At 42.6% G+C, this 15,649-nt stretch overlaps 1 protein-coding gene across 1 annotated transcript in view; it reads left to right on the top strand.

Annotated features, from left to right (window-relative positions):
- DIS3L2 (DIS3 like 3'-5' exoribonuclease 2) overlaps window positions 1-15,649 on the top strand; it is a 190,175-nt gene that overhangs the window by 51,311 nt on the left and 123,215 nt on the right. The window contains exon 7 of the mRNA XM_080350020.1: window positions 6,916-7,150. Coding sequence (XP_080206146.1) covers window positions 6,916-7,150 — 235 coding nt within the window. The remainder of the gene's footprint in view (window positions 1-6,915; window positions 7,151-15,649) is intronic.

Here is a 15,649-nt window from a genome sequence, read left to right as displayed (position 1 = left end):
TATTTGTGGTAGGAGAAGGGCTTGAGCTGGACTCGGAGGGGACACGCTGTAACCTGTGATGTTTTGGTACAGCCTGAAGCACAAAGAGATGAGTGAACAGCTCAGGAATGAGGCTTATTGGTGGAGGCGAGATGAAGTAGTGACAAAAGGTGGCTGTTTTGAGATTTTTATTCTTTTTTCCTGCAGTTAATTGTGTTGCTTGTGCAGCTGCCCAACAAGCCTGGGTGTGGGGCTGTGCCGTGTCTGCTTGGGCCGAACTAAACCCGGATGCTCAGTCCCATTACTTGAATTAACTCTGTAGTAAAAAGTCACTTTGCAGGTGAGTCTGAGCAGAGAGGACGCAGGATGCTGGTGAGGGCAGGGGAGATGGATTTGGGGATTCAGTAGGTGTGATGGGCACGTGGCAGATCTGTGTTTCTGTTGAAAACACACGCATTATATTTCATTTGTTTCTCTCCTGCCTCCTGCAGTGGGAGTGAGTCAGAGAAGAGCTCTCAAAAGTCACTGTTTCCAAGAAACTTTTGCACACACAATTTTTTTTACCCCTTAGAATCCATGAGCAGGATGGCTTTGTAGCAACTGCTGTAGCAAAACTGCATGTGACATCTGGGAACAACAGAGCCCACTGGGGAGGAGCGAGTAGCCTTTTCCTAATCAAGAGGGAGAGATTTTAGTTTGGACGTTTATATGGTTATTGCATCCACTGTGATGCCTGGAATGTAAACTATAATGTGCTGTTTAATATAAAATAGCTATCCTGTGGGCTGTTAGCAAGTCTTTCCAGTGATTTAGAATGAGAAGATTGTTAAAAAAGAAAAAAATCAACTTGAAACCATGACAAAAAAACCCAGTCTAACCTTGTTTTTATTTTTAAAGCAATGCCGTAACTGCTCCTACCAAGACTAGTCATCCTTACTGAGCTGTCCTCTTTGCCAGCGCTGTTTGGTGGACGTGGGATTATAAAGAGAAGGAAGGGTGATTGGGACAGGTGTTTTTTCTCTTATTGGAAGTGCCATCCTTTCGTTATCCAAGCAGCAGCTAGAGCGAGCCAGCCTTTGTTTAGCTGCTCTTCTCAGAAAAGCAAAGCTCTTCCTTGCAATATTTATGGTAGCTTGGCTCTGGGACGTATGTATGAGCTGTGACAGCATCCTCATGTTAGCCAGGCTCCGTTCCTGCTCCCTCGTGAGTGAACATTAGGGAACTGGCTTTTAAGTGAAACCTGTTTAATATGGCAAAAGCTGGGAGGCTAATAGATGCAGGTGTTCGCAGTATCGGTATGAAATATGGTGTTTGTATTAGTGTTGTGGTAGCAACGGTCTTTTTAACGGTGCGATGGTAATTTGGTCCAAAGCCCCTGTTTTCAGCTGTCTTCCTTTTGAAATAACCACTTTCAACCTGTTTCTCAGGCTTGTTGCTTAATTCAGGCTCAGCTGCAGAGAGGACCAATGACTCTGGCCTAAACTTTGTCTCCCTACCCAATATTGAGCATAATAGCTTATCCATAGCTAAAGCGGGACCTGTGCTTGACCAAAGCATTTTTCTGCAGAAAGGCGTATTTCCTTGGTTTGCAGACCTCGGGAGATGGGCTTGTGCTAAAGACTTTATTTCCCTTATAGCTGTTCCCATGTTTAATCCTCCTTGTGTAATGTGAGCTCGCTGCCTGCTGGCAAATCTGTCTCCAGCTTCCATCACTGGGGAATCTTCTGCACCTTGTGTAGCAGTTTGAGGAGCCTCTTCGTGCATCGTATGTCGACCCCAGTGAAAAGTGTTACCATTAATGGCTTGTCACTTCTAGAATCTTTTGGATAAGTTACACATTTTGGGTTTGATTACTCATTATGAGGCATTTTGCGGGGTTTTGACCGACTTGGGGAGGTGTTGTGTTATATCGTCTCCCTTCTTTCCCAGTATCCTTATGAAAACACAGGCTGGACAAGGCTGACGTCTCTCACCAATGCAGTATTATAGAGCCAAGATTGGTTTTGCTCTTTATAACGCTAAGAATCTTTTTGCCGAGATTCTTGTTCATTAGAAATCTTTCCCATTCTTTTCAGAGTCAGCAATTTCCAAGGCAGACCCGTTCACAGGCATGTGTTGCGTATTCTTAGATATTTGACTTTACTTTTGGCTATTCTCAAACATTCTGGATTCAGATCAACCCCGCTCACCAATTGGACTTGACTGCTCCGCAAGTCTTTGTCATCCATGAATTTTATTACCAGTGACTTAATATTTAGTTTCAGATTATGTGGAATGCTTGGCCCACTGCAGAACTCTGTGGAATCCCACCGAAAACCTAATACCCGGTGGATTGTTCTGTGTACTTGTGGGTTTCCTACTGCGTGTTTGTTACAAGGCATCCTTTGGGGGCTTTGGTGAATTCTGGAGTGGTAGGAAGGATACCTCCCAAGGGGTCTAGCTGACCAAATTTGGCTAATGTGATAAATGTCATAAGCATACTCCTTCATTATAAAATCTAAACTCTTCTCTTTTTTTTTTTTTTTAGAATGAGTCATGTATCTATTAGTTGTTTCTTTTCTAAGTGAAAGCAAATGCTGTGCTTGAATTTCTGTAGCAGTTCTGCTGTGGAAAAAAGGACGGTGAAAACTGGGCACAAGTTGTTGGATATTTGAAGAAGAGTTTAAGATGCCTGAAGTAAGTGATGTGCTGGAGCGTGGTCGGCAAGTTTGACCCGAAGAATGAATCCCAAGACTAGTATGATCTAATGGAAATATCTAAAATTCAGTGTTTTAGTCCCTCTTTTTAATACTAGCATTTTGCGTGAGATGAAAAATTTCACTTTTATTGAATCTGTGTCCAAAACAGCTGTAGGGAAGATGGTCCTTCTTCCTTACCTGCAAGATGCTCTCAACAAAGGAGCTCCCTTTGCACAAGCTTCTCTTGTTGAAAACCGTGACCTCAGCCGTGCAAAGTGCGTCCATCCAACTGCGTCTAGTCCAGTAGTCATCCGTGTCTCATCTTCAGATCTAGGAGGATTCCTGGATTGCTTGTAAAGATCACAGACGAATAAAGAAGTAAAGCAAACCTATTAGTACCGGGCTTAAACACTTTGGGGGCTTGGTTTATTTGTTGGAAAAAGCCTGGGAGTTAATAGCTCAAAGGTGATTGAAATTACTGGTCTGGTTCAGTAGTTTGAGATTATAGACTAATTAATGTATGAGTTGTTAAATGTTGCCGTTGCGGAGGCAGCAACAAAAACCCCATAGCTGATCTGAGAATAAACAACTCTCAGCTTTGTCCATGTGTGGATGTGAGGCTTAAGTGAAAAGCCTGTGAAAAGCTTGGAACTAACAGGGCAGGTATAAGATTGCTTCTGGCAGAGAAAGCTGTTTCTCCTGCGGCTCAGGGGGTGACCCTTTCGCTTTCCGATACACACACTCCTGGTTCAGTTTTCTGTTGGAACAAGTTCCTTCCGAGTGAGGGCAATTGTTCGTTTGATGGCTACTTCAAGACTGGTCTGGATGCAGCAAGATAATCACTGTGTTCTCCAGGTCGTACATATCCATGCCAGGCTGTACTTGCCCACTAGCTGTTTTTTATTACATTTATGATTGAAATGGGATTTTCATTCAAAGATCTTGTGTTCAGTCAGCTATGACTTTACAAACTGATCACTGTGGGGCAGAAACTTGATGCTTGTTCCGTGATAGATGTTTGTTTAAAATTGGAAGAAAACTTGTTCGCCCGCTATCTTAAGGATCATGTATTCAAATAAGCGACTGACTTCCATCACAATGCTTATTAAAATATTTTTTGAATTAAAAAGCATATGAAAATAATATAACCGTAAGGTTGACGTTTGACTTCCCAGGTCAGGGAGTTAAGGTGCTTTGGGGGGCTTAAACTTGTCTGCATGGTAGTGGAGTTTTGCATCTCATGCATCTGCATCATGGGGAATCCACTCCTTCTGTGTCCGTGCAGAATCAGCTGCACTGGCAAAGAACAGTTCTCTGTTCTGCACGTATGAATACGTGATCGACTTGCCCAATTGTGTATTTGATTTATTCTGCATCTCTGATACACCCCAATATATTCTAACTGTATGTGTTATGGCATGTATGAGCTTCAATAGCATGATAAGCAGTAGGAGAGTGCAATATCATCCGTTTCTGGTTTCCAAGATGCCGCACGTAAGAAATGCTTATTCCGTCATGGTCCGATTTGCTGCTGCTCACGCACAGAAGGATCCTGCTTTTTGGAATCTGTGTGATGAGCTCATGCTGGCCAGCAACTCTGATCATCTTAAATGGAGTAATTGTATACGCTGAGCTCCTGATTTTGTAAATCCTTACGCAGCTTTCCAGTCTTGTGATCTACAGCTTCCCTAAATTTTTAGTGTGATGTAAGAAATCTTGGGTGAAATTCCCGGCTCTGTTATGTATGAGGTCAGCCGAAATGATCTGTCTTGGCCCTAGAAAGAAAACAAATCCTATCGCCCATGCTTGCCAGCATCTGGACATCTTGCTGCTCTGCGCCGTGTGGAGGTTGTGATTTTGTGGACTCTGGAAAACTTTACTTAAAAATGCATTTGCAAATCCATAAGGAAATGTGTGACTGGAGGCTTACGTAGTCACAGCTGGAGTATCGCGCTAGCTAGTGACAGCAGCGTGTATCTTCTAGCTTGGGGGAAACATGGTAATTTTAATGTATGGCATTTAAAATTCAATCTATATCTGCTGCCATCTTTAATGCAACATAAACTCCTCAAGCATAAGCTTTTCGGTGCTGCATCTTTAGAGAAGCGCTTCCTATTACTCAAATATATCTAATGTTCGCTGCGTTACATATAGAAAGCTTTGTAGTTTAGCACCTGAAACACATCTCTCGCTCTCCAAAGACCCACTTGGAGAGAGTGAAATTCAGGCAAAGCCTGACGGGGTTGGAGAAAATGAGCTCCTGCCGCAGTTGCACACTTGCACACATCTGGTGCAATTGAAATTTAAGAGCTGAATATATCCACATCTGCCCATGGTAGGGTCCAAACATTGCTGTTGACACTGGTTTGCTTCTTGGATAGGCACACTGGCAGAGTCGCTAGCATGTGGAGCCTTGTCAGCTCTCTAATCTAATAGACTGTTCTTGCCCAGACCATTGTGTGTCAGTATTTTATGTACCAAATGTAGCCAGGTTTAATAATCGGCCATTTTTCCACCTTCTGCCAAACTTTTTCCCTTTTTGTCACAATTTAATGTTTGAATCAAAATCTGCTATGGCAACAAATTGTATACATATTAAAAAATGAAAATAAAGATGGAAAGCAGAGTCACAAAAGGTAACAAGAGTTCAAAGTAATGTCATCTGAGGGTTTTTTTTCTTTTTAAGACTTGAATTCAACCCCATTTTAAAATTGATTTTATTGCTGTTATGTATTGTGAAAAGATTACAAAGATATGGGTACTGCTAAAAAGCATGACTGTATCTCTATATATGTAAAATGTGAAAGTCTTCCCTGTTCAGGTCTGATTTGATCTATTTGTTTTTTAGTTATGTGGAGCTTTTTGGTTATTGTATTTTTCTTCCTTGGAACGGTTGTCTTCAGCTAGGACCTCTTGAGGCTATTGATGCTCATATCTCCTGACTATATCTATCAGATAAAGTAAGTTACCAGAAAGGTATTGTTTTTAACTGCATTTTTTTAAAGGGCCCATCACTTGCCTTGCTGGTGGCATGAGTTGGGTTATTGATGCTGAGGACTTGGGGACCTTGGGGCAGCATCTCCGGGGAGTGACCTGCCTGGTGAGCACCAGCACCAGCTGGAGTGGAGCCTCGTCAACCAGTTTCTTTGTACTTGTGATGTTTAGTGGGTTGTTTCTCATTCCATGCTGATTTGGGTCTCTCACAGAAGTACCACAGCTTAAGTGAAGCTTAAACACTTTTGAAACTAAAACCTGGGTCCGTGTTCCAGGGCCAGGCAGGTGATTGCAGCTTGCTGCTGGTTGCATGAAGGATGCTGGTAAAAGCATTTGTATCCACACTATGACCCATTTTGATGGTTATAACCTGATGTGGAGCAGTTCCCCCCTCTGTTACTTGCAATTCAAGTCTAGTGTCTGCTGTGCTGGGGCAAATGTTCTTCATAATTTTGACATGATTACACATATGGTTTCTCCTTTCCGTGTGCCATCGCTGCATTAAAGCGGGGACAAACCCATAGCAATGGTCAGTGTTATTTATCTGAATTATCAGTTAGTTAACGGTTAAGTAATTTGTACTGTAATTGAGTTCATTCCTCTTGGTAATTGAATTAGCAGGCTTGTCTAAGTTACAGCAGTAATGGAGTGCCTTTAACAAAAAGACCGGAGCCTAAAATAAACGTGAACCTTGGTGCCTCACCAAGCCGCCGCGGTCGGGTTCCTCCTCCGCAGGTCGCAGGGCACCGTGTTCCTTCTCGGTGCTTATTCAGCCTGTTCCTCATTGTGTGCTGGGGAGCGCTCCCGGAGATGTGCTTTGACATGGACCCGTCGTTTGCTGGAGCCGCTCTGCGACTTCCCAGGATGATTAGTGTATCTCGGTGAACAATGGTCTAAGCAACTCATTAAATCGTAGCGTATCCTCCTCTCTCCCTGTGCTCACTCCCGGCTTCTGGAGAGCCGATTAGAGGCTTGGCAGGAACAGTATGGTTATGCTCTAGATACGCTTTGGATACATTATTGTCACAGTTGAGGTATTGCAAAAGCCATGTCGTTCCCATCTTTACCCTAGTGAGGCACCTCTTTTGATTGTGCAATGTCTGTGGCTAATTACACGGCAATTTCAGCGTGCCACCAGCCACCCACAATTCATCGCCAGCTCCTTGGGGGCGCAGATGAAAAAGGAAAGATAATGTTTTCTTTCTTCAGTCCAGTGATTTAGCTTGCCTCTTGTTTTTTTTTTTTTAATCCCCTGCTCCTTCAGGTAATAAAGCCAGATGGTAGTGACAAAGAAACAGAAGCCACGCATGAATCAGATGTCCCCGAGGAGATGTCGGGCCCTTGCGTTCCTCAAGAGACGGTGAAAGGTGATGCTGAAAGTCCAGATGTCATTATAGAAGCTCAGTTTGATGATAATGATGCAGAGCACGGACAAGACCACTTGCAGGATACGTTGGCTGATGACATCAAGAAGCTTTCCCTGGATACCGGTGAAAAAGGTGAGTAGATCAGATTGCTGATTTAAACCTTTATTTGAGCAAACTGGTGAAGTATTACTTTGTTGCCTTGCTTCGCTGCAAGATGTAAAATGCAGGCATAAAAGCTTAATGCCTTATCACTTCTGTCCCTTTGTGCTAAACGGCCTCCGTAGATTTGAATGGATATTAAGGACTGGGTTTTATGTAGTTTAGATGGATGCAAGGTAAGTCTGTGAAGCAGAAGTCACACCTTTAGATTTGCAGTAATCAGGGCTTTCTGGGGACTGCTGGGTGCTGTTTAATTCAAGATGCTGCTGTAGCAGTTTCCTTCATCGCAGCTTGGCTGGCCAATCTACGTGTCTCAGTTTGAGGATAAGAATATATTTCCTTGAGGGCAGTTTTGTTGCTGTTTTCAAAGAGTTGAGTTATGAGCAACTTAAAGATTTGGTCCATTTAAAAAGAAAATGATACTAAAACCTAAAGCCAATGATGAGATCTGTTTTGAAGGCAAACCTATTTCATTCTGAATCTGAATTCCATCCAAACCATCAAGTATTGCTTAGGGCAGAATTAAAATAGGCTCCCCTGTCCCAAACTATGTTTATACTGCTCTTTGCATGTCCTTTCTAGTACTGAATCCCCTCCTGAAGAGCTGCGTGTTGAAAGGATTCTGACAATTGGCACATTTTAACATGTGCTTCCAGATGCTGGTGAAAAATTCCCCAGGACAGGTTCTCTGGTGTGTTTCTGATGTGTATCCCAGTTGTCCAGAAAAGGTGGCAGTAACTTTGGACATAAGTTGTTGTTGGTCTCTGACAAATCTTGGTGGTGGTTGTGAAGCTGTTGTATGTAATATCTTGTGTTTTCCTGAGAGGTCGCTTTGGAAGAAGCACAGACCTCTGCCCGTGCTGTTGGTAGACTTCCATTTTTCACACCCATCCGTTAGTAAAACAGGATATAACACGTGAGCGAAAGTGGTGTGGTTTTTATGACAAAACGTTGGTTTCAGCTCATGAATGGAGCTGCCACCTCCCCGGTTCATGGTGCTATTTCCTTCTCGGTACCTCCGCTGTCTTTGAGTTCCTGCCAAGTTACGTGAACCAACTTCTGTCCCGTTCCATTACTTTCCAGCATAGGGCTTGAGTTGGGAGTTCCTTGTCCTGGCTGTGGCTGTTTTACGCAGCTAGTTATTAACCCTGTCTCTTTGGCAGTGCTGGACTCTGTGATGGCTGCACCCTGCCGAGCTGCCACTTTGACTCGGCAATTCTAAATCTCCTCGTGTGTTATGGAGTCATGCGTCGTGCCTCTTGCATCTCTGGTTTTGCTTCTGTTAGCAATGCCAAATGAAAATGAAGAGAAATACCTTCCAGACGCTGCCATCTAAAAGAGATAGACTTGAGCCAGTGTTTTACTTTACTTGTGTAACTGTGTGTTATTGTAAACACTTAATGAGAGTTACTTTTCTTGATGCCTCATTGTTCCTCAAGATGCTCTGAAGTGACCTGTGTTGGAGGTTACCAAGTCATCTCTTAAAATCTGTGTCATCCGAGTGGTTTTTTGCCATTTCATTCTATCTTTGGAGAGTATTTGCAGGACAGATGTTACATCAGCTTATTGTCTACACAGTTGAAATCCAACCTACTTTTCCATTGAATTTGTCTGAGCCAACTATTTTCTGTTGTTTTCAAGGCCTTTCCGTGTTCATCCTTAACAAGCCCTGTGGCTGGTGTGAATATGCCAGTTAGATTTCTTCTGAGTTTGTATTTTGCTATCGCCTCTTTTAATAGCTGCTTCAGTTTCTTTGGCCATATAACCCATATGGATTTTTCTCTAGTTTCTTCTTGCTCTGCTTTTTAATGCCCTTGTTTTTTATACATATAAAGTTTACGATGCTGCGTTTTCTGAAGGTGTTTCTGAGCCGTTGATGATTGCTTTGGCTTGTTTCCTGTCTTTCATGCGATTTCTCATATCGTCACTTATCCAAATTTTAAGTCCTGCCTGGAAAACAGCTATAGTTATTCTAGCATCAGTGATAACTGTCATGAAGAAAAAGATCCTGCCAAATTCAGCCTTCACAGGTGTGGCTCAAAATTGTTTATTGAAAGGACTGAACACACAGTTTTCAAGGCAGAACTTAATATAATTAAGGGCATCGGCTGGAATGTGGGACCGGCGTGGGGGGCAGAGAGCTCCACAGGGTTGGACCGTGGTACATGGAAGCATCATCCCCATGTATCATGGGGCTCCTTGGCTGGGGCCGCCTGTTTAACTTCCAAATTAATGGCGTACGAGCCTTTTCTTTTATGTTACATCCCTTCTGCTGGCAACAACTACTGCAGCAAAACACAGAGGGTTGGTGGGAGATGAGAGCCTATGGGGGGATGTCTTGAGCGTTGTTTTGTAGGGTTTAGTACACAAAGTCACTGCATGGCCTTATGCACAGAAAGGAGCAGGAGAAATAATTGGTGGCCAGCACAACTCGTGGTGGGCTTTCTTCTTTTTTTCCCTAATATAGGGAAGTCTGAAAGTTTCAAGCCAGGCAAAGATGCCATCAAGGTATTGTATGTAATAAAATAAAATGAAGAAACAGTCTATCATGTTTTCATGTGCACCTTATGTATGTATGTATATGCATACGTGTGTATGCGAGTTGTGTGTATATATATAAAAAGATCCATATATAAAAAAGACCTAAACAAAATCCAAACTAAACAAAAAACCCACCAGATTTCTGAGGGTGAAAAATATCCATAGCGGCTCTTACAGAATCAAAAGTAAAATTTCACTCACTCTGGGGCAAAAGAAGAAAGACACATTGAGACGGTGCTCAAATATCGATGCATATACACAAGCTCTGCAGATTGCTGCCACCCGGTTGCAAGATGGCTTTTGTCCCTTCTGACTGAGCAGAATTGTGCAATGTCTCTGCTGGCTCGTTTGTTCTGCTGCTGGTGGTCAGAATGAACCATGAAGAATAAAAGCAGATGTGTCATTCAAATAAGAGCGCTCTGAGTCATGCTGAGGGTGCAGGCTGTTTTGATATCTTTTCTCCCCTGGCTCATGTCTCATCCCTCGTTTTGACTCTGTTCCTCTTCAGGGCACCCGTCATCCCCTCCATCTCTAGTTACACGCTGGGGCAAAGAATTTGGGGTTGGCCCTCGCTGTCAGCGCCTCTGAAGTGTGAAACATTGTGTATTGTGGCTCAGATTTGCATGGACTGAATTACCATGAAGTTATTGTACATTGGGCTTCCTATGCATTGGAGGCGCTTAAAGCAAACTGGGAGAAATTATCTTTTGTTGTCTCTTATCTCTTCCTAAGACCCAAGAAGGGACGGGATAAGCAAGAGGGAAATCCACATCCTACTTCTCAGCCCACGTGCTTTCTGAAAGTTCTTGCGCTCATAAAAGTGCGTCGGTCTCGCTTTGCTCAAGGATATTTAAATCAAAGCTCATGACTGGTGTCGCTCTTCCAGCAGCCGTCCTGGTCAAACGGGTTTGCTCCACTCTTATGAACTCTTCTTGCAAAGAAGTTGGGTTAAAGATTATCTTCAGAAAAATCTCTGGTCTAGGAAGTGATGAGCCATTTTCCTCTCCAGCATGCTGTTCCACACCAAGAGCAATATTGTCCTGTTCCAAAGTTAGATTGTCTTAATGTTAAGTTTTGTTCACTGGAGGTAGGTCTTTTTTAGCGAAGCTGGAAATCTTTTTCCACTTGAATTTTCAGTTGTATTTCCAAGGTTTAAATATTGCTACATGCTGAACAAACTTTCTCTCTCTGTTTTTTCACGTTGTGAAAACAGTAAGAATGAACAACCTGAAGAAAGTTTCTCAGCTCGCTCACCAGTGTCCTTCAAACCCTCTCTGGGGTTTCAATGTTGAATTGCAGGCAAAGAGCAAAGAAAGAGCATCCTGGCACCAATCTGAGCACTATTGTGTATATAGAAAAGATTAATTCTCTGCGGTGCTTTGCGTTGACGTGCAAGACCTCTGTGTTTTACCCTGAGAGCTCAACTTATTCTGTGTCACTGTGTCATCTGCCAGTCGACATGACCTTTGCCAGGTCTGTGGTTCTTTTCCTTGTTCCTCATTCACATTGACTGCTGCAACAGAGGTAACGCAACTTTTATCTTATCACTTAGTACTGAGCTGGAATACATTCTTCCTGTGACTTGTCACTGCAGTGGAAGCATTTTCTTTATAATCTATTTCAATATGTAATAAAAAAATAGAAACTTCTCTGTGTCCTCCCAACCCAGGAAAAGTGCAAAGTGTTCTGTACAGAATAGTTTACGATGCTGTATCCCTACACAGACTTGAGTGTCACATGAGTTTCATACAAATAAATTACTGGAGTCAGGTTACTCTGATAAAGAAGCATCAGCAATCAAACAGTAGCAACTACTTGTGCTCTTTAGAATGGCAACTGTGCTCATAAAAGTGCCTCAGCCTTTCTTTGCGAAAGGATATTCAAATAAAAGTTTATAAAACTGTGTCACTGTGCCAAAAGCTATCCTGGTCAAACTAGTTTGCTCAGCTTTTTTCAGCTCTTCTCACGAGAGATCTTACTTTAGCAGACTCGCGGAATATCCTGCTTCCCACGGGTGGCTCACAGAAGTCATCGGGCTGGTGGACTGGCTGCCCTGGCAGCAATCAGGGAGTTGTGTTTGTTCAGGATTTCCACTTCCACCTACACTTCTGCAAGTCAAGAGTTCGAATGTATGAAAGTCCCGGGCTTGCTCACTGCCTTGACGTAATGAAGTTTGAATAGAAACAGCTCATTTACAGGCAGAGTAAACTGACGGAGTAAACTCGGCCAGTTGTGTGATGGAAAATTGAATTGAATAGCTGATAGTCAATCAACGGAATTTGGGTTGGAGCTGCTGCAGAGCTTGTTCCTGTCTCCCTGTCTGTTCAGTGTTGGCCAAGTGGATGCTGGTTGATCTGTTTTCAAGTGAAATGTGACTGTCAATCTCTAGTAGCACTGGTAAAGTTAGAAATTATAACCTAAAATTGCTTGGTGTCCATCCTGATACTGACTGGAGACTGTTAATGAGTATTTGAGGATCGCTTGGCTCAACAGAAGTGGTGGCATTTGATAACTTCACTGTATGGTTGTGTGATAACACATGAAGCCATTCTTTTCTTAAGATGATGTTCCAAAGTGCTTAGAAAGATTTTTGTATCCTGCTAGCAAAAGAGAAAAATACATTTATAATCTAGAGTTTAGTTTCTGGTTTGCACTTTAGTGCCTTCTCGTGCGCTTCCATGCCCCTTCCTGTGTCTTTTAAGCTTGACTAGATGCCCACCTGCCTTTTGTGTCTTCCTCTGCCACCTGGAGCCTTTCTGCAGTTACTGGCATAGGCAGAGTTTAGCAGATATTGTTATTCCTCTCCGTGGCCAAGCCTGGTAGGGAAAAGATGATGGTGACAAGAATCTGGAGCCCGTGCTGTGGTCAGGTCCCCCTTTCTTTTAGTTTAGCGACCATGGAATCTCTGACAGATCGGAGCCCACCAGCATCACTGGCTGCTGGAAGGAACAAATGTTCTTCTCCCTGCTCTTCAGAGGCTCCCGTTCGCTCCCAGTGCTTTTAAGGAGCCTTCACGCTTCTTTCCTCGCCTGCAGCTTTCCGGAGATGGATCGTCTCCACCGCGGAGCTCTTAACATCTAGGCCACAGCAGAGTGAAAGCTCACCAGGAAATCTTCTCAGTTACATGGCTTTTAATAGCAATCCTTGGGGTGGAACTGTCAAAAATCAGATCGGTTTCACTCCGCTGAAGCCTGGAAAACCAGCAGAGAAGCTGGAGCCGTTTCAGCTTCTCGAGACAACTCTCTATTAGCTTATCCTGAGTTCATGTTTGCGGGTCTCTGGATCTAGCTCTTCTGGTTGTTGCTATAACTTTTCTGAAATGAGAGCATAGGTTTCTTGAAGAATAAACAGTGTAGCAACTTAAGCAAAATGTTCTGCTCATATTGAACAAATTGGGCTTTAGGGTTTGCATTGATTAAATGCTATGAGCTGAATAAACTCCAGTTATTCTTTTGCACAGCTGAAGCCTGCAATGGAAGTTAATGTTGGGAAAGCTTATGCTGTTCTTCCCTAGTAAGTTATCTTGACCCTAAAATAACTTATTAAGGAAGGCAAAAAAACCCCCAAAACTTATGCAATTAGGCAACAGGCTTTAGATTAAGTTCAGCATATGACCATATGTTCCTGAATTCACCTGCGTTTCTCCTTTGAGTTACAAGTTTGGGTAAAATAAGTGAGAGGGCACAATGCTGAGAATGAATGGTGGGTGTGAAGATAAACACATTAGAGTATGGTCATTGTTAGCAGCAGGGTTTCCAGCATGAATCAGATTAGGATTCATTCAGCTAACATATTTTCCATGCAATAGTAAAATTGGACACACACACTTCAGGAACAAATGCACATGCAGGAAGGAACAACATTAAGTAGATAGACAGAGTGTTCAATTGAAATGTTTTTTTCAACATTTTAGTTTTACTTGCTGTTAATATAATAAAACTGTATTTACATAGACTGCAGCACCACCTGATTTTTTTTTTTAGGTTTAATTATGTTGCAATAAAGCTTCCAACCTCCTGTTGACTGGCAGTTTGTCAAGGACATGAGAGGGCTGAATACCTGGGCTCTGGTCATCCTAATGTCATGTGGCTACTGAGACAGCTACGATTTGACCTGTTGAGCTAGATGGCAGCTTCCCAAAATGATGTTGAATCTTTGTTGTGGATCAGATTTGCAGGATTCTAAGGAAAAGCGACACTCCTGTCTCAACATACTGCTGTCGCCTCCATCCCTCCTTGCGGGGGTGGCTAAATATAAGTAAATAATTATATGCCTGGCTGCGCTGGGTGTGTAAGGAAGCCAGCCATACTCACCTCTTCATATTGCCTTTGCTCTGTGTTATTGCAGATGTTTGTCTCTCTGTTGTACACATATTGTTGTGCTTTTCCTCTCCCTGAGAGTCTCCTCCTGCCTGTGCATCTCCAAAAATCTTCTTCCTAATTGTCCAAGTCTCCTGGTCCTTGTCTTCCATGAGCCCCTGGGTACACAGGTGTGTGGGTTCAGGTGTTTAGACATGAACAGCTCTGGCAGGGTGAGTTTGCTTAAGAGCATTTAAAATAAACGTCTCTAAGGAAGTTAGTCCTGTTCATTAGACACCAGCTCTGTGATGACACAGCTCGGGGTTCTTTGCTTATTACCTGCACAGCCCTCTTGAATGGTGGAAAGCTTTATGTGTGGAGATATAAATACTGACAAAATACTGCTTCTTGCACAATATTTTCCTGAGTGAGCCTTCTTAGGGCCTGTTTAAAATAAATTCTGGTTTTGGATAGTACCCGGTACCAAGTGAAATAGCACTTTCCTTCCTCCCTACCTTTTGGCCAGGGAGGAGAGGCTCTTCAGTCTGCCTGGTGAGACTTCACTTGGACCTCTGTACTGGGAAAACCTGCTGAGATCAGGAGAAGCCTGGAGTTCCTACCTCTGTAGGTACCGAAATAACTTTGTAGAAACTGAGATCATCCAGGTGTTTCTAAGAAACCAGGTCTGTTTGCTTTGATCCTCAGAAAATTACCTTTTTGTTTACTTGGTGAAGGGAGGACCAAGTATGATGGGAACCTCTGGTTCTTACCATCAGCTTTGTGTTCTGGAGGAAGAACCGACACTGGTGACACAATAATGGAGAACACTTGTACTGTCTTCTAAAGAGCAACACGTTTTCTTCTCTTTGTTCCTTAAATGAAGATTATAGCAGAATAGTGTAATCCAGGGCAAATCTGCACCTGCATTTGTATCGCTTTTTGGTTGAAGTGAGTTTTCATTTCCACTACTCTTGTGTTGAACTTCCAAAAACACGTAATTTTTTGAGTGTGACACACGATCCTTGAGATATTTATAATAACTTGGTTTGGGTTACACCACTTTCCTTATGTATTCGGTGCTAAAACATAATATGCTGAAAACTGCTTATTGAAACAGACATCAGAGAACCAAAGCGTTGTCACTTCATTAAATAAGTAGTAGCTTTGCTATTGGAAGGTTTACAGATGTGCTGGTATCTGCGCACTAAGGCGAAGAGCAGTATTTTCTGTTTTAAAAGCTTCGTATCAATAATGCCTTCTGATGGGATTCTTAGATGTGCCTGTGTAGGATAAGCCAACTAACTTCTCAAGTAGATTATTTTCCTAGCTGGAGTAGCAAACATTGAATTGTTCTTTTAAAAAACTTGTTTCTTTCCATCCAGAGAGGGATATGATTTTTTTTCCAGTGAGTTGTTTTTGAGATCTGAAACTGTGATATATTTTCATTTGCAAGTGGATATTGCATCTTTAATTGTATTCTTTTTGGACAGAGTTGCAAATTTCCACAGTGACCAATGCAAACCTGGTGAAAATAATTTTGGATCTGTCGCAAGTAATTAGAATTCTGATCTGATGACTTTTGGTCCACTTTGGCCACCTTTTAATGTCATGGTGATTTAATTGTAGCAAGAAA

The sequence above is a fragment of the Nesoenas mayeri genome (assembly GCF_963082525.1).
Source record: "Nesoenas mayeri genome assembly, chromosome: 9".
Classification (NCBI taxonomy): Eukaryota; Metazoa; Chordata; class Aves; order Columbiformes; family Columbidae; genus Nesoenas; species Nesoenas mayeri.
The sequence above is the reverse complement of the archived record's forward strand: the minus strand, read 5'-3'. Positions and strand labels throughout refer to the sequence as shown.